Source organism: Lissotriton vulgaris, chromosome 7 (assembly GCF_964263255.1).
Source record: "Lissotriton vulgaris chromosome 7, aLisVul1.2, whole genome shotgun sequence".
Classification (NCBI taxonomy): Eukaryota; Metazoa; Chordata; class Amphibia; order Caudata; family Salamandridae; genus Lissotriton; species Lissotriton vulgaris.
The window spans coordinates 1,641,467,319-1,641,491,348 of record NC_141695.1 but is presented as its reverse complement, the minus strand read 5'-3'; the positions used below and the strand labels follow the sequence as shown (position 1 = coordinate 1,641,491,348).

At 42.1% G+C, this 24,030-nt stretch overlaps 1 protein-coding gene across 1 annotated transcript in view; it reads left to right on the top strand.

Annotated features, from left to right (window-relative positions):
* Window positions 1-24,030, top strand: part of PREX1 (phosphatidylinositol-3,4,5-trisphosphate dependent Rac exchange factor 1) — an 863,840-nt gene that overhangs the window by 579,134 nt on the left and 260,676 nt on the right. The window contains exons 13-14 of the mRNA XM_086932617.1: window positions 1,935-2,038; window positions 5,542-5,591. Coding sequence (XP_086788743.1) covers window positions 1,935-2,038; window positions 5,542-5,591 — 154 coding nt within the window. The remainder of the gene's footprint in view (window positions 1-1,934; window positions 2,039-5,541; window positions 5,592-24,030) is intronic.

Genomic DNA, 24,030 nt, shown 5'->3' with positions numbered 1-24,030 from the left:
AGAAGAGGATGAGGGATTTGTCCATCTAGGTCGATGGAAATTGTCTAGGATTTTCACAGAAAGTCTGTGAAGAGACTCTCCTGGAATTTCGAGCACCATCATCAATGATAATTGATGAATCTAGAAAAGTCGGGTGGTGACAGGGAGGAAGTAGCGTAGACTAGCTTTGTTCAGTATGTCAGAGAAGATGGAGATGTCACAGTTGAGGATTTATGTGTTTAAATCAAGGAGATGTGTCGGCAGTGGTTGTGGTAGGCCAGTAGACAACACCAGAGATGTTCCTTTGGCCTTCTGGCCCACTTGGGTTTCCTCATAATAATTAGAGGACTATGTGGGACATTGGAGGTGGAGGGGGGGGGTGCTTACGAAACAAAAAAAGATAGACATGAATCTTCATGCTGTCATCAGTTTGTGAATGTGTGCAAAAGGAAAGGAGGGAAACTGTAGGTAAGGGCATGTGTAGTAGGGAGTGTTTTGAAGGTTAAAGAAGTCTAAATATTGAAGAGATAATCATTATAGGCTGTAGCCCTTAATGCTGGTAATATCAAGTCTCAGGACCATGAGAAGTTGTAATAGTTGTCCCCGGAAGATGAGTGGCCGATGGACCAAAATGAGGGTGTCAGGTATTGCTTACAACAGGTTCTGGCTGTGTGGGATCTGTGCTTGATTGCTTTTCTTAAATCATTTGATGTCATGAGGATATTTAACACTGTATTATATTAGCTTAGAAAAACACTGAATACAGTGTCACCATTCAACAAAACAGTCTTGGTTTAATCCTAAATATTATCTTTAATTTTTAAACTTGCTGGCTCAATCTTTAAGAACCCTGCTTAGGGAATATTTACCCAGGACTTTTTCTGATCATTAGATATTATAACAGAAACGTAAGTGTCTTTGAAATCCTTTAATTGAACTGTAGATCTTATTCTTTGATTGTGAACAACAGGTCACCTTAGGCTATTTCTTAAAACCCAGATCCCCTCCTGGTAAGCTTATCTCTGGATGTGGTACATTACACTAAGCTGAAAATGTATAAAAGTATAAACTTTGACATTTCTTTCGACTATGTGCAACATTTTCTTTCCTTTCGAATTTAACATACTGTTAGGCGTCTATTCTTGATCCTTTGCACAGGGAACCTTCCTCTAAAACCTCTGAGACTGAAATGTGATCCCCCCAGGCTCCCCTCTTTGTAGTCTTTGTCATGCGGGAACTCAGAACTTGTTCCACTCATTGCATTTGGTTCCAACAGTGCTTTTTTTTACACTGTTACTTTTTCATTTTAAAATTAATACACATCACAAATTGATTCAATTGCTAAAGTATCCTCTGAATGATCAAGTCTGTTACAAGATACTTAAACATTTTAAGAGATTTTTATCAGTGTTTTGAAAGATAATATTGGTAATATTTATTAGTGTTCTGTTTAAATATTTTTAGTACTTTTTTAAAGTTTTGAAAGATACTATTGTCTATTTTGATTTATGACGAGTCTTACAAATGTATTTTAATGTCATTGCTCTAGTTTGGATTGGAATATTTTGATGCGCTAGATTGTTGATGTCACTTTATGTCAAAAATCAATCTGTAATAAAATCTTGGCCTTCCTAAACCCAATTTCTTTTTGTATTTTACAAACTAGACTTTCATTTACCCAAATTGTACATCAGACTTTTATAATATGATGCTTAACAAGTAAACTGTATATACTAGTGCCATCCAAAGCTTAGAAAAATACTGCATGTGTTTTTGTTACAGGTATTTAAACTAACCAAAAAGGACACAATGTAAATCATTTAAAGGATCTGAAATACAGAAAATTAAATTGACTGCAAGTTTAGTTGTTATTTGTTACTTATGTGCAAGGGAATTAAACTCATTGCTTTTTTGTATTGCCATGTTAACAATAATCCTTATTTTTTCCCTTCCAGTTTCAGACAAGCATCAGTTTAAGAATGAGCAGGTTTTGTACAGGTTTCGATATGATGATGGAACGTATAAACCAAGGAGTGAGTTGGAAGATATCATGTCTAAGGTAAACTAGTGACCAAATGTTAGATAATTGTATCCCCATTCATTTAAACCGCCTTTGCATTTTGAACAGTTTTTGTAATGAGCAAATCAAATGTTGGAAGACACAAAGCATTTGAATTTTGAATGCTCCACTGAAAACAATGAGTGACACAGTCCAAATAAGATGGGTATAGGTCTTCTGTACCAACACCCACTGTCTGTCTTGTTATTATCCATTTTTAATATAAACAATTGTGCTCTTAGTGAGCGGAAGGTTCTAATAGCATTGTAGCCCTTTTCCCTCTGGGAATACCAGTCATTAAAGACCTACTCTCTCTCTTATCAGAAGGACCTGTAGCTCCGACCTAACTTTTAACAACTGTTCAATCCCTCAATATTGGGCCATCATTTTGCAGTATTGCATTAATTATGTTCTTTGCCCCATTTAAAATAAGAATTGTAGAGAGCACCTATTGGTTAAAGAGTATGGTAATCTGAAAAAGACCACAGTGGGTGGTTTTCGGTAGTACTACTACAAAAACTAAAGAATACTGATTTCCTTGTTTTACAAAGGAAAAGTTACCAATTACCAACTTGCTTTCTAAGGGGGTCATTAGGATCGCGGACGGACTTGAGTCCGTCCGCGACCCCAGAGCATGAGGGAACGTCCGCATGGGCTGCGGCGTTCCCTCTGTGCAGATTAGGATGTGACCACCAGGGTGGCGGTCACATCCTCTATTTTTAACATTGCTGCAGGTGGAGCTTCAAGCTGCACCCGCAGCAATGTGAAAAATGCATGCACAGCATTTGCGTGCACAAAGCGGCAGGCACCGCGCGGTGCCTGCTGCATTGTGCACGCAAATGCAGTGGGGTACCATAGGTACCCCCCATGTGCACCCCCCCACTACACCTAGGGGGCCCGCAACGGGCCCCTGCAGTGCAGTTACACATGCTTTTCCACGACGGAAAAGCCGCCGCGGAAAAGCATGTTCCCAAGCACATCCTAATCTGGCTGACGGTGTCTAAGAGACACCTTCACCATTTTAGTGCTTTTCCGCTGCGGTTGTAAGCCAGCCGCGGCGGAAAAGCTGCGGAGCTAAACCATGACCCACCAGCCATCCTAATGTGGCGGTGGGTCCTGGTGAGTCCGCAGAGGATTTTCCGCATCCTCCGGGCCGGCGGTGGCTTCCGCCGGCCCGGAGGATGCGGAAAATCCTCCATCCTAATGACCCCCTATGTCCGTACCCTAAGGGTGAATGTATGGTCTGATCCTGGTGAACACATGGATTGAGGTTTAGCATGGTAACTTCCTATACAGTCTATAATTAGTATTAAAAAGTGAACCGGATATTCAGTACAAGAGAATAGAAAAACCTTAAACAAAGGGAGGCCCTAAAATACTTAATATGCTATACACAAATAAGGATTATCTATGTCACTTTGTTGAGCTGGTTGGACATGCAACCATATTTTTTATCAAATTATTACTTGTTTAAATAGGTCCTCTAAAAGCTGTTCTGATAAAAGTCTTGTACTAGTGGTAATATGAAGCATCTTATTGTTATGTCCCTTTAGCTGACAGGAGTCAAAGTAATACACTTTTTCATTTTTGATAAAATGCAAATATAAAAACTTTGCCATGTCTCTCTTATATCTAAATTAAAATAACAAGTTCATATTTAAATTGATATTTAGACATCCATGTATTTAATTTGTCCTGACTAGCTTTTATGGAAGTTTGGTCTGTTATTAAGTTTTTGTTTTAATGATATGTTAAAAAGCTTACATTAAAACAGGCATATTTTGTTTTCAATAGACAAGTCAAATCAACAACAAACATAACCATACAGATTTTATCTCATAAAATATTTATGTCCCCATATAGAATATCGTCTTCAATTCCCAACTATCTGTTTCTCAAACACGTTTGTTTAACTTGACAAAGACACTAATGAAAAATACATTTGAGAAAGTTTATATTTCCACTACTTACATTTCTGTAAATAAACTTTTTATTGGCATTTTCACAATATGAAACATTAGTATACGTACGATAGGACCATTGAATTGTCAACAAATGATCTGCAGATATGTGATCCTCCCCAAAGCCTAATAGTAACTCTCGCTACCTCCCCCCGCCCCACAAAAAACTTGACAGACGGCATTTTGACCTTAAAGGATGTTAAACATGTTTTTATTTTTAAATTGTGACACAGGTCGATATTAGAAATGAGAAAGAGTTTATTGCTTCCACCCACTATTCTAGGGGCAATGACAAATTGTCTTTTTCAAAAAATGCACTATATTTTTTAAATCCCACAGGTACCTTAATCATAGCCACACATATGACGTCAATTTTAAAATGATGATGCCATTCAGGATATTTCCACAGTGAATGTGTATTTAGTAAGATAAATATCTTGATTCATTTAACATAAATATATTAATAATAAATACATTTGTAAGTTAGGGACCTGATACATAGCACCTAAAAGTGAGTGATATTGTTTAGCAAGGCCTTTCTCAGGGCTAGCGATCCCACTTACTTTATCCCCCTTGAAGAATAAATGAAGTTTTTAGGATGTATTTATCCAAGTATAATGACCTGACGTGCCACTTTCCATGTACACACATTTGGTACTACTAAGTGGAGTCCTTCACTTGAAGACAGTGTGACTACAGGGAGAAACTTGCACGCCAGTTTCAGTGAGACACATGGTGAAACTTGGAAATCCGAACGTTCCCCAATCACAGCACAAATCAATTGTGACTGCAAGCCTTCAAAATTTGCATATCCAATTAAAAAAAAGAGGAGTTGATATTCATCCCCAATTAAAATAATTTTGAATGCTTTTTGTCTCTTGCTGATAATGATGCCTTTAGGCTCAGTATTCCAAACTATTTTCATTTGAATACTTGGGTAAATATGTTCCAAAAATCATCTTATTAGATTTTGTAGATCAATAAACTGTAATTCTTCTATTAATAGACTGCGATTTGACTTGAAAGATGTTAATAATGCTACAAGGTCACATCTCACTTCAGTCTCTTAATGGCAGCTTTGCAGATGAATATTTGTGTTTGTATTTACTTAATATTAGGTGATTCTGGTCATATATGCTTCCTTCTAAGGGAACTGATCCCTGCTATAATTATTGAAAGATTATTTATATAAAAGACACTGCCCAGCATATTTCCTTTAATAAAACTGCACATTTGCTATTTTAATTAGTTGACCTTGAGTTTATAACTTTTCAGTAGTCATTTGAAAGCATCTATATAATCAGATCGGCAATAACTAAATGCATAGTCACTAATTGGAAATGTATTTTAGTCCCTGCTCAAAGCTACTCTAGACTGAGTTAAAATGATACTAAAATGTGGAAATGAACAAGAACTTGTTGGATATTTTTCTAAAGTCTTCGGTTTCATCATAACATTTATGTATTGACCATAGATTGATAATCAAAACCAATTGTGTAAAACACCACATCAATAATACTTCTGTTTTTAATCTTTTGACAGGGTGTGAGACTTTACTGCAGACTTCACAGTCTCTTTGTTCCGGTAGTGAAGTAAGTTTTTTTGTTATTCATACCTTGTATTTCTTATATTGTTCAAACTGCAGCAGTTTATCATTGCAACCAACTGGTGTTGTTATTACCCAATTCGGTGTTATGCATTTTATTAGTCTCAGAAACTTGAAAGGTTGAGCCAGCCTTGAAAGATTCGAAGCTAGCTTCTGGCTTCACATAGAATATTGCAAAGATGTCCCCTTTGATCTGTTTCCTGAGTTTAGGCAGTTATTGTTTCAGTATTTATTTATTTATAAAGTTTTATATAGCGCGAAAATGATCCCGAAGGATATCAGAGCTAGTACACCATTGGTAGCAACCGTTATGCCTTTCTTTAAAATTAAATGTGTTTTAAATATGTATTTGACAAGAATAAAAACCTAAAAAAATACTTGAGAAACTGAGCTAAAATATGTTAAATGAGATTTTGTAAACTTGACAGAGGGGCACAAGTCATGCTCCCATTTTTCAAACATTGACAAGACCCATCTTCTTCTTCGTAGACCCATTACTCAAGGTTGCTTTCAAATTAGAAGCTAAAAGATTCTTTATGAACAAGGTCTTACCTTAATGAGTGTTACTCTTCTTTTAACCTATCATTTAATTTTAATTGACTCCCTATTCATTGTAAAGTCTCCTTGTGCTCATAGGCAGTGTCATTCTAACCCACCTCCATTGTAAATGTAAATGTAAATTGATATTTGTATAGCGCACTACTCACCCGCAAGGGTCTCAAGGCGCTTGTACGAATACCGCTGTGGAACCCATCCTGGCTTTCCCTGTGAGGCATCCACTCCTGGGCGCCAACAAGGTGGAGGCCAGGCATCCTTAGCGTTGTGGGGGCCGTTGTGGAGATTAAGCAAGCTATTGCCCAGAGTTGCAGAGTGGGACTCCATGATTGGAATAGGCACCGAGGCGAGAATTATCAGGTCTGTGGAATTTTTGAGCCCAAGACCCACCGAGGCGGGGAATTGAACCCTGGTCCCAGGCTAGACCTCTACATCAGGGTCTGCCGCTCTAATCATTGAGCCACACTTCTCCACTTCTATAATGATCTCAAACTGCTACAGTGAAAGCGGGTGCACCCATAAATGAATTTGCTTTCAACCACAAGAGAGCAGTTTTGATGTGCCGGCTTATGTATAACTCATTTATAAATATGTTGGCATGACAGGGTTTCAGCTCCAGACCAGCACCCACAACGCTGCACAAAATAAGATCAAGTGCTGTACTCTGCCAAATTCACGCCTATATTGTGGGAATTGATGTTCTATTACTAGTGCCTGAATCTGTGAAAAATAAAGCATCTCTAACAATAAGCTGATGCCGCCTCTATTGAAAATGTATGTACTGATTACAAATGATATGAATCGATATGTGCTCCTTCTTTATTGCTGATCACACTAGCAGTTGATTTCACTCAAAACTTTGCCTCCAGACGTAAATCCAATTAGACTAGGTAAGGTTCCAGACTCTTGTTGAGGCTAATCTTCTAAAACTCTGCCTCCAGACGTAAATCCAATTAGATTGGGTTAGGTTCCAGACTCTTTTTGAGCCTAATCTTCTAAAACTCTGCCTCCAGACGTAAATCCAATTAGATTGGGTTACGTTCCAGACTCTCGTAGAGGCTAATCTTCAAAAACCCTGTCTCCATATTTGAATCCTCCAATTAGATTAGGTTCCAGACTCTTGTTGAGACTAATCTTCTAAAACCCTGTCTCCATATGTGAATCTAATTAGATTGGGTTAGGTTCAGACTCTCGTTGAGGCTAATCTTCGTAAACCCTGCCTCCCGACGTGAATCCAATTAGATTGGATTAGGTTCCAGACTCTCGTTGAGGCTAATTTTCGTAAAGCCTGTCTCCAGACGTGAATCCAATTAGATTGGATTAGGTTATTGACTCGCGTTTAGGCTAATCTTCTAAAACCCTGGCTCCAGACGTAAATACAAATAGATTGCTTACGTTCTTTACTTTCATTAAGGCTAATCTTCTAAAACCCTGTCTCCAGGCATGAATCCACTTAAATTGGATTAGGTTCCAGACTCTTAATGCTTATCTTCTAAAACGCTGCCTCCAGATCTGAATCCAATTCGATTGGATTAGGTTCCAGACCCTCGTTCAGAGTCTTTTCATCACCGGCAGTTATGCATTTGACAGGCCGGAGTCCTGTCTTTTGGCGTCATGTTCACCCAGTTGATATATATTGCCAGTATCTTCGCTGCAGTGTTAGCCCAGTGTATAAACCTCTCTTGACAGGGCAGTTTGCACTCCTAGGGATCTTTGATATTCATTCCAGCACTCAGGGGTTTGAGAGGGTCCTCCTTCTGGAAAATGTTCTCTGTAAACTAGCACCTGTTCCTTCGAGCTAAGTTCAAGATATACAGAAGACCTCAAATATATATATATATATATATATATATATATATATATATATATATATATATATATATATATATATATTTTTATAAATCAGTTGTACCTCTACGCAAAAGGTGGCTGGAGAGACACACGTGCCACCTTCTAGTTCCTTGTAAGTCCGGTAGGATGTGAAAATCCGTCCTGCTTCCATATTCCGCACTGAACCAGATGCAAGGGTGGTGATGGCAAAAAACAATGTTCTTTCCTTTATAATGAAAAGTGTGCAGGATCCAGAATTCACTCCTGAAGAAAGTAGAATCCTGAGCCATGTCCCTCTGTGTCATGGGGGGTTGATGGGGGTGGGACAGGGGCGCTGTCTCCACCGAACTCTACTTATTTTATTAGCTGCCCTCTCACTCACCCACTACTTAACACGCATTAAACCATAGAATTTTATTTTATCCATGACATAGTATATGCCACAGGACACTATGGACGTATACCACACCATGCAACCTACTCCTTATAGCCACTCTTCTGCCACACCCCACCCACCCCATGATACTTCATAAAAGTGACCATCAATGTCTTTCTGATTCGGCCTCAGTCCTAGTTTATTTGGTTTTTGCCATTTTATACAGGGCAAACTATGTGCACCTGGTACATTACACAAGGACACATTCATTTTTGCTAGGCACAGGGGGGAGATTAATTGATTTGCCCAGAATCACAGGCTGCTGAGCTCACAGCAAGGCTCGAACCTGGTTCCCCAGATCCAAAGTCGGCAGCTTTGGCCGTTAAGCCAGATTCTCTGCAGTGCAGCCAGTCCAGGTATCAGGGCTCACAGTCTATATGCTAAGTACACACCACTCCTAGAGTACCTGCAGCACTCGTCACTTGGTAAATTAACCATTCCGGTTTCTATGAGAATTTCTTTTGTGAAGAGAATGTGGAAATTCACCCTTTTCTGGAGCGATGCATATGAAAGTGGGAGACCCTTTATTTTACCTGTGACTGACTGATTTGCATATTCCTGGATGACGTACAATAGAGTTGAACAAAGTCACACGGGAGCCCATATGCTCTGTATAAAAACGGTCTTGCATTGCAAGCTCTCACGTTCGTACGTCCTGGTTTGAAATGACCTTCAAGCGTAGGGAGGTCATGAGCACGATGAAGCTCGCGATCCTTTGTTTCCGGATCCTTGGCCGACGCCCGACACTCTGCTCCCCCGTCTTTCCTGCCTTTGTTGTATGACGACACTGCCCCAGACTCGACAAGCATGAAACGCTGATGGAGCGAGGCATGTTAGGAAGATTGGAGGGGGTGGGGCAAGCTCGGCCTACGTGATCCCAGCCAACTTGACCTCTGAACCGGAGTTGCTTAGCAGATGTCTTGATGCACGGGACACATCATTGTCGTGCTAACTTTATCTGCAACATGGATACGCTTCATCAATCGCGTGGAACAAAGTGAAAAGTGACATTTTTCTAGCTGCTGTCACAATGAAGGTTGTCGAGAACGAGAAGTGTAGACTTACTAAAATATGGTCCAGCTCTCAAAAACATTTCTTCCTAAGGAAAATCTTAAAGCACACAGGATGAAATTCTTGTGTACATGGTCAGGGTGCAGTGACATGCTAACTAGTATGTGGTGATAAGCCCAGATCTTTTATCTACAATCTAAATAAAACAAAAAGTAACCAACATTTTTCCTTTAACCAAAGTACGCTCCAGTGTGAATTTATATAGTAAAGAAACTGGCAATCCCATAATCAGTGCTTTATTTGAGCCGGTGGTTTCGGGTGGGGCCCACAGAGACTCCTTTTTTGGAGTCAGACACTTATTGTTCCTGATCAGGCAATTTCTGAGACCAAAAGGAGGAAAAGCAAAGGACACACAAAGTGGAAAAAGGAGGAGGAAGCAGGAACCTGTAGGAATAAGATAAAGTAGAATGGGGTGTCTGGTAGTGGATTAAGGAAGCCTGAGGTGGATTCAAGGTTATGCAGTCTTGGTATTCGGTGCACTAACATTTAATAGCGCCCTGGGGCTTTTGAGCACAGCTTAGGGCATCAGCACTCAATCCTTTACAAACTAACCACTGCCCAGAATATGCATGCTTTTGTGTGTGGAAAGGCTTATATGGCACACACAGCAAAATTATTTCTTTCATTGGTTTTTTTTTATAGAGTTTTATATAGCGCAAACTTGACACGAATCTGGTATCAGAGCGCTTTACATAGCACCAGTTGCGTTACATGAGGACACATTAATTTTTGTGAGGCACGGGGAGATTAAGTGATTTGCCCAGAATCACAGGATGTTCAGTGTTGTTGCCGAGACTCGTACGCAGTTCTCCAGATTCGAGGTCGACCGCCCTAGCCATTAGGCCAACTCCTCTCCCCATTCTACTCTGATTCGTGGAATAGCTACATACTTTGCATTGGCGTATTCACCCACAGGGGATGTGCCCAATGACGGTGGGCCCCATAGTTCCGGATCATTGACGAGAAGCAGTACTTGCTCCTAGTCACACTGCGTGCTTTATGGAAAATTTAAAAATTACTTTAATCTGATTGTAGGTGCTTAGATCAGGCGAACCTGTGAATATTAGGCATCAAGTGTTTAGAAGAAGAGCTGCTTAGTTGTCCAGGAAGTGGGGAAGTTGTGGAGAAGATGAGGTGTGACTTGAAGGTCCTCCAGTGAAGGTGGAGGCCAAAGCGGCGAGAAAGGATGAGGTCGACCTACCTCTAAAGACAGGATGCAATAGTTGATTCATGTAGCCGAGGAGGCTGTATGATTATACATTTTAGCAGGTGGTTTACCTGATCTTGTCTGTATGAAGTGCATCTCACTAAGCCATCTGCCTTGAATGTAAATGGTATGTTTAAAATGTCACCAGCTTTAGAGATAATGATATTTTAGATGCAAACATCAACATCCAAAATGGAGAATTTTCGGTGAAAATTTGGACCCTGGCGCCTTCTGCCTGAGATCATAATCTCAGGCAAAAGCTGCCTTGTAAAGGCAGTTGGGAGGAGGAAAGTGATGGATGAAATTGAAGTCGTTTTTCCATTTCCATTGCTCACTATTATTTAAATTAAAAATATCCCCTGGTGTTAAGAATCTTGATAAATGAAATATTGTAGTTTCACATGTGTTTTTCCTTTAAATGTAACCATTCAAGATGGATTAGGATTGTATGGCAACATTAACATATGGGCCTTCTGTGTCTCTCCTTGCAGTGGTTATTTGGCACAAAATAAGTCACAATAAAATTAATTAATCCAAAAAGCATTCCAGCTTCAAATTAAAGCAGAACATAGACATTATTTTGCCTTATAGCACAATGCAAGACTACGTGGTAAATTTCTTTGTATGGCTCTGTTGAACTGCTGCTACCCAACCATCCACTGATAACACAGGTGTCGCCCTCTGAAGTCTGTACTAGACTGTAGAGCGTACTCTTTTTGCAAGTGGTCCAGCTGGGTGAGCCATGGAAGGGTGTGTGAAATAACTCTTAACTTCGCCTTGGGGTTCTTAAGTCTTGTCACAGGTTCACACAACATGTGCCGGTCAAAGACCACAACAGTGCTCTGGTAGAAGGCCACTGCTACTTATTCCACCATCAGCAATACTTATTCTACCAGCACAACTACTTAACCTACCACCACCTCTACTTATACCACTACTGCCGCTTATACTTTCACTACCACCACTCAGGGGCGTAACACAGGCCCCCCGCATCCCCTGAGGTGCGGGGGCCCCAAGCTCCAGAAGGCCCCCTCGGCACTACACTATGGCCAGAGAGCTCCTGATTGAGCCTGAAGGGGGCCCCTCTGCGTACCATGCAGGGAGGCCCCCTCAATGCCACCACTACTTCTACCACCACTACCGCTTATTCCACCACCATCACTTATTAGGCCCCGTGGGTAGTGTTGTACATAGAATGGAGGTTGGGATATTTGGGCTCGGGCTGCAGCACATGCACAGGTTGCGTACTGCAGGCCTGCTTGTTGTTGTTCAGCATCCTTGTTAATGGCTGAGCTGAGCTGAGCAGGCCCAGCCATGTTACTTTTCAGGTGTCGGCTTAGCTTTTTGCATCATTGTAAAGTTTCTCTCTTTAGGACTTCAGTCTTCATTCACTGCTTACAAGACATCTGAATAATGCTTCTTTAACCATGTTGCTCCAGCTGACACATGTTAGTATTCGATTGGGATTTTTGCTGGGAGCTGCAGTGGCTATTTCCAGCCTGAGCATCTACTAGAGGCATTCATCCATATATCCATCCTTTGCCTTATACATTCATCAGGTGATCCTTTTTGCCATCCGTACACTCAGCTTTCCATTTACTCTGCCATTTGTTCACCTATCCATTCACCCATCCATCCACCCACTCAGTCATCTGTCCTATCACCCCTCCCACCTTTCATTAACCTTTCCTTCCTTTCAGCCTTCTTTCCCTGTTGTATCAACCTTTTTATTTCATCCTTAGGTGTTAATTCTGAGCTTTTTCTGTCAGATTATAGACTGAAGAGGCCCATAATCAGCCCTACCCTTGCTGTAGTAGCTAAAGGGGGCGGTCACGATGCCCTTATGGGTAGGCATGATTGTGTAACCATGTAAGACAGCAGGACAGGGTTGGGCTGTAGGGCCGGAAGTGTGCTAAAGGTAACCTGAGCAGAACTCATCCACAACCAGATCTTAAATCTTTACCGTGGCTTCAGTGTTGTAGAATTAGTCACGTTTTGAGGCGCAGGATACCTGAGCCTGAGCTATTGATCTGGCTCTGACATTGAATTAATGGTCACTTTGGAATCCACCTTGGTGCAAGGCCATCATCACTAATCGTTAAGGTGTTTCTGCTTCACCAAACTGTGCAACAGGGGACTTTCTCTGATACCATATCATGTGCTTGCCAAGTATTTTTGCTTAATCGGCGAATTGCTTCCATTAAAATATGGTGTTCTATTCTTTCAGTGTTTGTCTCTAAACTATGTGTCTTCGAGCCGGGCTAGTCTCTACACCTTGTGCTAATATTTATGAACACTCTTATCCCTGCTGTTAGAGGAAGGCTGCGGTACTCGCCTAAGACATAGTCACAGGAGTTTGTCATCTTGATGGACATGTGGTCTTTAGCGGGCTGAAAACAATGCAAAGTATGGGAGCTCTATAGTAAACATTCATTGGCCCAGCACAGCATGTCCCATAGGTGTATAATATATATATTTTGAGAACAAGGGTACCCCATAAAGCGAACCTGGGGTAAATACGTACTTTTAAAGAAACAGCAGTTCAAGGGAGGCCTGATAAGGTCCTAAAGAGAATAATGCGAATATTTAATTAACGCTAGGGAGCTAGAGATGTAGGTTCATGTAGCATCTTTTATTTATTTACTTTCTTTTTTTTATATACAGTTCTTATAATGTTTTTCAGGTGCTCAAGTGAGTGACAAGGTGCAGAACGTGACATAAGTGAACAAAGTGAAAAAACGAAATGTCACACAACAACAACAAGGCTAAAAACCACAAATATATACAATGAAGTGGGTGTATTTCCTTGGGTAGGTCGACGGCGTTTCGATCTGTATAAGTTTAGATCATCATCAGGACTGTTGAGCCTCCTGAAACTGGGGGTAATTCAATCCGACAGAGAAAACTTTTTGAGACAGAGTAACTGATTTCTCTGTAGCTTTCCAGAGATAGTTTTGAGTCTAATAAAACATAGTCTTTCTAGGGGTCCGAGTAGCGCTCAGTCAGTTTGGATTTGAAGAGGGTCCTACTGGAGCTAAATGTATTTACAATCGTAGTTATCGACCCCCTGGCCACATATAGAGACTTTTCCCTGAACATACACCAGTCTAAGTCTTCGGCCCATCTGGAAATTCAAGGCGGCTGATTTACACCCAAAAGCTGAGCAATATTTAGTTTGGCCACCATGTATGCGAGCGTAGCCCATTGCCTCTGGCACACACTCAGATCCGTGGGTTCCCACACATTCAGTAGACACCTCCGAGCTTCCAGATGCATGCCTTCCCCCAGTACCTCTTTCATCTCGTCATTAACTTTTATCCAGTACGCCTGAATTACCCCACAATACCAAAGAATATGCATGAAAGTGCCAGGGTCTCCACATTCCCTGCTACACTCTCCACTCGCCCCATTCGCACCAACCGGGGTCTTGTGATATATGATCTGTGCAAGATCTTTAGCTGCACCAGTCGAAGCCTCATCTGAATCGCCACTACTTTTGGGGAGGAAACTGCCTCCACCCAATCCTTGTCATCTAATTCCAGCCCATCAGCATTCCACTGCTCTCTAATACGTCCCAACGGGCCCTCCATACTATTAACTAAGTTCTTATATATTAAGGAGATAGTCTTCTCAGGAAGGTGCCCATCGAGTACTCGATCTTCAAGAGGGGAAGCCTCCGGGGGCGTGGCGCCCCTGGGTACATGGGCAAGGAGAGCGTGTCTCATCTGCTGATATCGATAATGTTCATTATCATCCTTACTGTACTGTTGCTTAAGAAAGTCAAATGTATGTATCTTATCTCCTCCCCATACATCCTTTATCTGGGCAATCCCTATAAGATCCCACTTATCAAACCCCTTGGTTTTCCACAAACTCCTGAGTCTCTCCGAATTAAACAGGGGGGTTGCCAATGTCAAACTTCCCTCCCACCCTAAATATCTATTAGCGGCGTGCCATACCTGCACTGCATGTGCAGTTGGGCCTGTCAACTCAAATCGCCCTGGATTAGCATTGTCACTTTTTTTTTTAAAGAAAAGCTTTGACCTTTCTTTTAAGTCCCAGTGCAGGAAAGGACTTCGTCAGTTTTCGAGAATGAAAATCATCAGGGCCACTGCTTAAATTGTAGCTGCCTCTTTGGAACTAAAGGTAGCATACCTTAAGAAGTTTGGTTGCGCTGGTGCTCTTGAGCTTTGGTGACTTCTCCCTGAAAATGTTTTAAGTCCGAACGCAGAATGGGACTCGTATATTTTTTTGAAGGTGCAAGGACCTATGAGCATGATGAAGCTGAAATCCAATCCGAAGCTGTGGAACTGCTGGTCAGATCCTTTATCTGATGAGTCAGGTTGATGCTCTGGAGTTCTGAAGCAAATGTCAGAAATTCCAAAACTTTCTTCTGCTGCCTACACAACCACAGGATACGCTTCTAAGGCCCCAGGACCTCAAGGATGGCACCCAAAATCTCTGAGTCTCCGGTGAGGCCAACAGCAGGGCACAGTCCATGTCCAATTGCTACTGGCCAGCTGGGCACTACAGTGAAAATGCCTCTTGTAGCCTTCTGTGTCTCATTAGCCGCACTGAAGGTCTACCAACTGATCTGTGGAGTCTATTTCTTGGTCCTAAGTACAAGTGGGAGCAGGCCTAGCCCTTCAGGTCCCTTCACAGGTCTCAAACATCAGGTGCAGTTCTTCTGTTATTCCTCAGGTCTCGAGTGGCTGAGGATGGTGCCTGGGAATGGCATATTTATGTCTGGCACCAGCTACTTTGTGGGGTTATTCCTGAGCCCTCACTAATCAATAGAGTTAAAACTTCCCGGAGGCAACCCAACCCATTTTTCCAGCAGTGCCTGTTTGCTCTACTGCAGCCAATCCCACAGTGCTCCTCAATCTTCAGGTTCAAGATAGAGAAACCTTTTCTTCCTTGTGCAGAGCTTGAGTGCCCACCCAAAGGTGTGGCCCAGGAAGTGAGCAGTCACTTTTTCTGTGGTCACTCAAAACCGGTTCTGGCTGTAGAGTTCCTCCAACTGGGTTTGGTGTCTGCCTGACTAGGGGATCAAAGGCTGGTCCATTCCAGGTGTCACTTAACATTTGCTTGTGAAAGTGAAATTGCAAACCTCTTTGAAGTTAACTAAGTTCCTGGGTCCACCCTAACTGGTCTTCATGCAACGGGAAGTAAACACTTCCCGACACACAAGCCATAGTCTCTCTCCAGGAACAGTTTTCCCCCCTCTTTTGCACCTAGTTCAGGCAAAGTACATGCTGGCCATTGACTGGGGATCTAATGAAAGTTAGCCTCTAGCAACCTCAAGTTTAAGTTGAATTTTCAATATACATAGTAAAAATCCAACGTCTGCATTAGATTGGATTTTTATTAAATATAAAAACAAGTCTTTGAATGAAGTGTGCAGCTGGCACAGCTAAAATGTTAGATTAAAGTGTAGATTATATACTTTGACTTTCCCTATTTTCCAGCTATAGTCTGACCAGGACAATGTCATTTTATGGCCTAGTCACTGGTGGTTGAATCCAAAAGAATAAAGGGCATAAGGAGCACTCCGTTTTATTGTTCTCTTTTAACAGTGTGTCCACTGGTGCTCCGATTTGTCAGGGTAGTCAAACCTGCTTAGACTTAATGAAGGTTACGATTGGTATTGGGGCCAATCAAACCGGGCACTGTTCACTTGGCGCTCCGCGCTTTAAATATACTTTACACTCTTTTTCACTTTGTACTTATTTTTATTCTTATTCTTGTTCTTTATACTCGATTTCTATAGTTCATGTATTTTTTACTTGTTATAATGTAACACAAACATTTGATTCAATTCATCACTTTTATAAACATTGTAACATAATTTGTACTTTCAATACTTTGGCTTCATGTTTTTACATAAAACAATATACAAAACATTAACAAAAGAGCCCTATGCATTTCGGCGCCACGACGGTGCCTTCATCAGGGGCGTGTCTGTGAATAAAAAATATGAGAATGTGTAAGAGTCTTGATTCAATGTTGTTCAAGGGGGGGTAACTAAGTTTTGTTGATATTGTACCTGGTGTTTGCATTGATGGGTATCAAAAATCGTGTCGCCTTGCTGGACTCAGTGTCCTGTCTCTGCAATTAATAATAAATGAATAGATGACCCATGTAAGTTTTGAATGGTAATTAACTAGTAAGTCTAGAAATTTGGTTATTAAGAAGATGGATGGTAACATACCTGTAGAAGATATATATTATCACTGTAAGAATAAAAACGATATGCATTAGGACTATGGAAATCTTATCCTGTCTCTGACATGCTTAAGAAAAATGAAGGAGGCAAGGGGTTTACCTTATCTTCACCCGAGCTCATTATCTGTGAGAAAGCAAAAACGAAAAACGCGATCACTAACTCAAAAATCGAGCTGCTGAAAATCGAAGATAAGCCACGTTCGGAAAACGGGGCCGTTCATACCTGTACAGCCAAAGATATCCCGTTGTATTTGAAGTCCCTCTCTCGACCGGTCTTCTCACGCTCGGTTACTGAAACGGACGCCATTTAAAGCTCCGTTGTTGTCAACCCGGAATGGGATTGGTAAACATAGAAGACGGCCGTGACCGTGTTGCTGTTTGTTAGACAAGCCGATAATATGGGCGCCATATTAACGGAATAAACGCCCGTGCTTCGATTTTCGATTTTCAGCAGCTCGATTTTTGAGTTAGTGATCGCGTTTTTCGTTTTTGCTTTCTCACAGATAATGAGCTCGGGTGAAGATAAGGTAAACCCCTTGCCTCCTTCATTTTTCTTAAGCATGTCAGAGACAGGATAAGATTTCCATAGTCCTAATGCATATCGTTTTTATTCTTACAGTGATAATATATATCTTCTACAGGTATGTTACCATCCATCTTCTTAATAACCAAATTTCTAGACTTACTAGTTAATTACCATTCAAAACTTACATGGGTCATCTATTCATTTATTATTAATTGCAGAGACAGGACACTGAGTCCAGCAAGGCGACACGATTTTTGATACCCATCAATGCAAACACCAGGTACAATATCAACAAAACTTAGTTACCCCCCTTGAACAACATTGAATCAAGACTCTTACACATTCTCATATTTTTTATTCACAGACACGCCCCTGATGAAGGCACCGTCGTGGCGCCGAAATGCATAGGGCTCTTTTGTTAATGTTTTGTATATTGTTTTATGTAAAAACATGAAGCCAAAGTATTGAAAGTACAAATTATGTTACAATGTTTATAAAAGTGATGAATTGAATCAAATGTTTGTGTTACATTATAACAAGTAAAAAATACATGAACTATAGAAATCGAGTATAAAGAACAAGAATAAGAATAAAAATAAGTACAAAGTGAAAAAGAGTGTAAAGTATATTTAAAGCGCGGAGCGCCAAGTGAACAGTGCCCGGTTTGATTGGCCCCAATACCAATCGTAACCTTCATCTAGTCACTGGTGGAGCATGCAATATCTAGTGTCACATGTTCCACTCCTAAATATTGTGTACCCTACCTTGTGGACTTCAAGGTGTGCTTAAGGGGTGACTTATTCAATGTTTAATATCCGTTTTTCCTACCAGCCAAGAGTGATTTGACAGGTCTGTTGAGGAGTGTTCAAGCTGTTGATATCAGGCTACACTGGTTAGGCCTGAAGTCATGTTTTCTCTGCCACTGTAGTGGTTGGAACAATAGGTGCCGCAGTACACAGGTGGCATTTAACTTTGCATGCTTGGGATGTTTTTCTGCACCATATACTATGGTTTTATAGGGAAATAAAGTGTGCCAATTAGGTATAAGTCAATTTCACCCAGTTTTAGGGGTCAGAGCACTGAGGCCAGGAGAGCAGTGTCCCAGTGCAGAGAGCTTAAAAAAACTAGCAGCATTAGTCCTAAAAAATAAAAGGTGACCACGTAAAATGGGACACTTTCTCACACATTGATTGATATGGTGCTTCTTTTGTGAAGGTCAGTGCACTTTCTAGATTGTTTCATAAACAGTTATTCAATCTGTGTCTTTTTACAGTGCTTCATGGCCATAACAAGATCCTATAGCGCTTGATTATGAAGCTAAACTGGAGTATTTTCTGTTAAGTTTGTACAATAGGATGCCCATAGTAGGCACTGTTGAAATTGAGGGCTTATGATGAAATGTTTGCAGAGCAATGGTGGGATGTTCTCCCATTTCCAATAGTGTATGCCCATTAGTACCTTTTGTTGCAACAGTTCAAGAAATGAAGCCAGGGGACTACACTTATGAGCCTCTGCTGTTAAAGTAAGTGAACATTAGAGAAGCCATCTTAATGAATTAACTAGTTTTTCTATTTTCTATATATGCAATTTGTAGAGCGCATGGTGACCCGAATGCATTCCAGTTCTGAAACAAGAAGTAGCACCACCCTGAGGCAGAAGGAACACTTAAACTGAGTTATTTAAAAAGCCAGGTTTTAATCACTTTTCAGAAGTGTAGCTCATTTTCTGTAGCTTGAATGTCCAGGGGAAGAGAGTTCCAGCTATTTTCTACATTAAAGCTTAAGGACCGACCACCGCTTCTAGGTCTTTTAACAGACTGGACGGCAGCCAGGTGGAAACTCAATGACCGAAGTGCACTATTGGGGCTGTAAGGAATGACCATCTGACGTAGAATGGGTGGGCCTCTGCCCTGTTAGAGCACAGTGAGTAATGCACAATGATTTAAAGCCCGCTCTTAAAGCAATCAGAAGCCAGTGGAGATCGCTCAGTCCCTGTCTAACTGACTGTGATCTGGGAGTTCCAAGCAATATACGCGCTGCTGTGTTTTGCACAACCTTCAGTTTTCGGTTCACTCTTTTGGAAGACCCCATGTACAAAGAGTTAACATAGTCCAGATGAGAGGACAGGAGCCTGAACCACCACTCGTTTAGAGGTCTGGGGAAGCAATGGTAGAATCCTGCTCAGCATTCAGACTCCTCCAAAACAATTGGCCTTTGTTTTTGTGGCCTGAACCTCCATAGTTAAAGCATCTTCCAGCCCCATCCCCAGGCTCTTTATAACAGCCTTGGGGAGCAGAGGGAAGCCAAGGCCATCGGCCAGTCTGGCCCTTGTTGAACAGAGGATTTATTCCCCAGGATCATTAGTTCCGTATCCGCTCCATTGAGCTTCAGACTTGACTTGTTCATCCAGCTGGCTTCTTGTTCCAGGCAGGGCCCTAGATTAGATATTAGAGGGACTGAGTCTGGGTAAGAGACAACACCAGCTGGGTGTCATCTGTGTAGGAGACTATGGAAATTCTGGAAGGAGCTACTATATCTGCCAGAGGTTGAACATATTTATTGAACAACATTGGACTGGGTGAGGACCCCTGCAGGACCCCGCATGCCGCGAGCAGAATATCCGAAGAACAGTCCCTTTCAAACCCCTGAAATGTTCGTTCCTCTAAAAATGTACTCACCCTCTCCAGTTTTGTCACAATAGTTTATAAAGGATTCTCTAGGTATTAATATACTATTATTATTAATTAGCATTTCTTGAGCGCATGGCTACCAGCACAGGCATCCCAGCGCTAGCGGCAAAACAGACAAAGTGAGGAGGTTACCAATTAATCTTCTGAAAGAGCCAGGTTTTAAGCCCTTTCCTAAAACAAAGGTGGGCAGTTTCTATACGCAAATGCAGGGGACGGGAGTTCCACACCTTCGCTGCATTGTATGAGAAAGACCGACCCCTGCTCTGCACCCTCTGGATGTTAGGGATGATAGCCAAATGTAGATTCGCGGAGGGGTCTCCTTGGCTGATACGCCTTGATAAGTGGGTGGTTGATGCAAGAGCCTGACCCCCTTAGAGTCCTATGGGCAATGCACATGACCTCCAATGTGATCTCCTCTATGGGCAGCCAGTGAAGGGGCTTTAAGCTGGGCAAAGCTGACTGCGTTCTGGGGGCTCCTGTCAGGAGTCTGGTGGCACAATTCTGTGCCACCTGAAGCTTCCTTAGAGTGGATTTTGGTGCTCCTATATACAATGCGTTTCCATAGTCCAGACGCGAAAGAACTAAGGCCTGGACCATAGTTCTCCTTGCCATTATGGGGAGTCGAGGAAGGACTTTCCGCAACATTCTGAGGGTGCCAAGACAGAGACGGGCGACTGCCACTGCTTGCTGGTCAAAATCGAGACCCTTATCCAGACATACACCCAGATTCTATATTTTGGGCTTTGGGCTGGGGGGAGGAGGGTCCAAGACAGATGGGCCATGGCAGTTTGGGCTCTTTGTTAGCTGTATTCCTAAGATACATTATTTACGTCTTGTGTCCATTAAGCTTGAAACATGACTGTTGCATCCAGTTGGCTATCTTCTCCAAGCAGGACTCTAAATCAGCTGGGGCATTGCGTGGGTTGTTTACAGATACCCCCAGCTGGGTGTCATCTGCATAGGTGACAACCGTGACCTGATATGGCTTAATGACCTCTGCCAGTGGCTTCATGTATACATTAAAAAGCGTAGGACTCAGTGAAGATCCCTGAGGGACAGCATAACTAAGAGGTAGAGGTCTAGAGGTGCATTCCCCTGCATAAACCTGAAATGTTCTGCCATTGAGGAAGGACTGGATCCAAGAAATGGCTCCTCCTGCCACCCCGTCTCTCCTGAGTCTCTTTATGAGGATGTCCAGATTCACCGTGTCGAATACGGCACTAAGATCAAGTAGGATAATGGCCGCTGCACCTCCCTGATCAATTAACTTCTTTGCTTCTTCCGGCACGGCAATCAGAGCGGTTTCCATTCCATGTTGGGGGTGGAAACCCGTCTGCAAATGGTGTTGGAGCTCATGGGTCTCTAAAAAAGAATATAGCCCAACATTTATATGCCTCTTCATGATCTTACTAAGCATAGGCAGCATAGATATAGGCTGATAGTTGCTTTGTACTTCGGGTCTAAATTTGGGTTTTTCAGCAGGGATTTTACCATGGCGTCTTTCCACGCAAGTGGCACTAGTCCGTTATTTATGGAAACATTTATCACATCCCGGATGACTGGTAATACTGTGTCTTTTACTTTACAAATAATAGGGGGGGGGGCAGGGTCTATAGGCGAACCTGATTTAATTTGCCCGAAGATGTCCGTTCTAATATCTATGTCCAAGAGTGGAAAGTCCTCCAGAGTGTACTTAGTGCAGTCGGAATACCCCTTTCTTTCATAAAGGTCACACGCTATGTAGTTTGTTGGGGTATGAAGATCACTAGGGCCTGGGGAATCAGGAAAGGCCTTGTATCTGATCTGAAATTTTCCCTGGAAATATCCAGCCAGTTCATTACATGTATTGTTAGTTAAACCTGTGGAGGTATCCGGGGGTGGGAGCGCCAGCAGTGTTTTCGCGATACGGAAGATTTCTGAGGGGGCACTTGCTGCTGAATTAATCCTTACTTCCAAATATTGTCCCTTTGCCTTTTTAATTTCCGGTTGGTAAATTTTTATGGACTCACTGTATGCCTTTTTGCTGGACTCACTAAAGTCCTTTCTCCAATTCCTCTCTAGCTATTTACAGGTCTGTTTAAACGATCTGAGTTGGGGGGAGGACCAAGGAGACATTTTTTCTCTCATCCTACGATGGATTTTTTGATGGGGATTACTGTGTCCAGTGATGACTCTATCCAATATGTATAGATCTTGGCAGCGAGATCGATGTTTAGATTAAGTATGGGTTTAGATTTTTCGAACACTGTCAGCCATGTCTCAGTATACAGTTTGGACTAAGGGCGGTTTTTCCTAGAGCTAAGTTTCTTGCGATCACCTGTCTTGGGTATCTTTCAGGAGAATGGAATCAACGAGTGGTCAGACCAGGGCAGGGGAATGGGTGTTTCAACTTCCAACTCGGTAATGTTAGAGAATACGGGATCTAAAGTGTGACCTTTAGAATGTGTGGGCCCTATCACTTTTTGTGCCAGTTGCATTGCCGCGAGATCTTGGATAAGATCCAAGGCGTCTCCTTTAGTTAAGTCCTCAAAGTGTAGATTAAAATCTCCTAGGAGCGTCAGATTAGTGGAAGATCTTGCAAAAGAGGCCGCCACATCCTGCAGTGAATTAAGAAATTGTCCATTTATCCCTGGTGGTCTATATATGAGAATACCAGAGAAGGAGGAGGTATCAGTTAATAAGATAGAGAAATATAAGCTTTCACAGTCTGGGACAGGGTTGGGTTTGACTCTGCATTTAAAAGAATCTTTAAAATAATAGCAATTCCACCTCCTATCTTTCCCTCTCGATCCTTACGCAGGATATTGTACCCAGCAGTCAATGTACTGATCACCTCTGGTGCCGACTCCATATGCAACCAAGTTTTAGTTAAAAATAGGACATCCGGTTTAAAGTCTTTTATAAATATCTTTAGGAACCTGCAATTTAGTAAAAAAATTGTGTATATATAGTGGGCAGGTCCCTCTATCTGAGAGTTTGGAGCTGTACCAAGTGAAAATGGATAGTATTTACAGTGATGATCCCCATTAGCTAATGACAGGGACTGGAGGCAGCACTTATTGCCCATGTCCCTTAGCCTCTGGATGTATGGAGAGGTGTATGTCAATTTTCCTGTGGGCCGACTGGCAGGAGTTGTTGCCCCTGGTCCCGGTTGGGCACGGACGAGCGCAGATGAGCTTGTCTTTGGCGCGCAAGCGGCGCGCCCGCTGTGCACGCGCTCTTTCATCGGGCTTTGAAGTGTGCTGCCCGGAAGAGAGTGCGGCTCGCCCCGCCTTCCCCGCCACACAAACGGAGACCGCTGGTCACTGGGAGCAGTCTGTGCAAATCGCAAGTGCAAACGTGCCGGTAGGTCTATTTAAAACAGTTTAAAACAATTTTCCCCAATCTAAAATTATAAAAAACGTAAACAACTTTCCAGCTATCCGGCTGCTTGCTCTGCTGTTAGTGCCGCCGGCAGATCTGGATAAAAGGTGAAAAAATTCAGGTCCTGGATGTTTTTCTCATTCATGAGCTGGGGAGTCGGCAAATGCGTTCCAAGGTCCATTTGATTCCAGTTTCATATTATACCTGCAAAACTTGAAAAATTTGAATAAACATGCTGAATTATGGCTCATTTTCAAGGGCTGTCGCAGTAGTTAATGTCCCTCTCTTGAGTTATAGTCCTGAACTGCTGGCACTGGTGACTGGCATATCCCGAGAGTCCGAGACAAACGGGATATAGCCTTATTTATTCATGTTTTCCACACATTGTGGATAGAAAGTTGTATATTAAACTGGGGAAACAGAAGGACACACTTAGAATGTTGGAGCAGCAGGTCTCTATCAGCCATTATTGCCCCATACCCCCCTCCCCCCCCCCCCCCCCCCCGACACTCCATTATCTTCA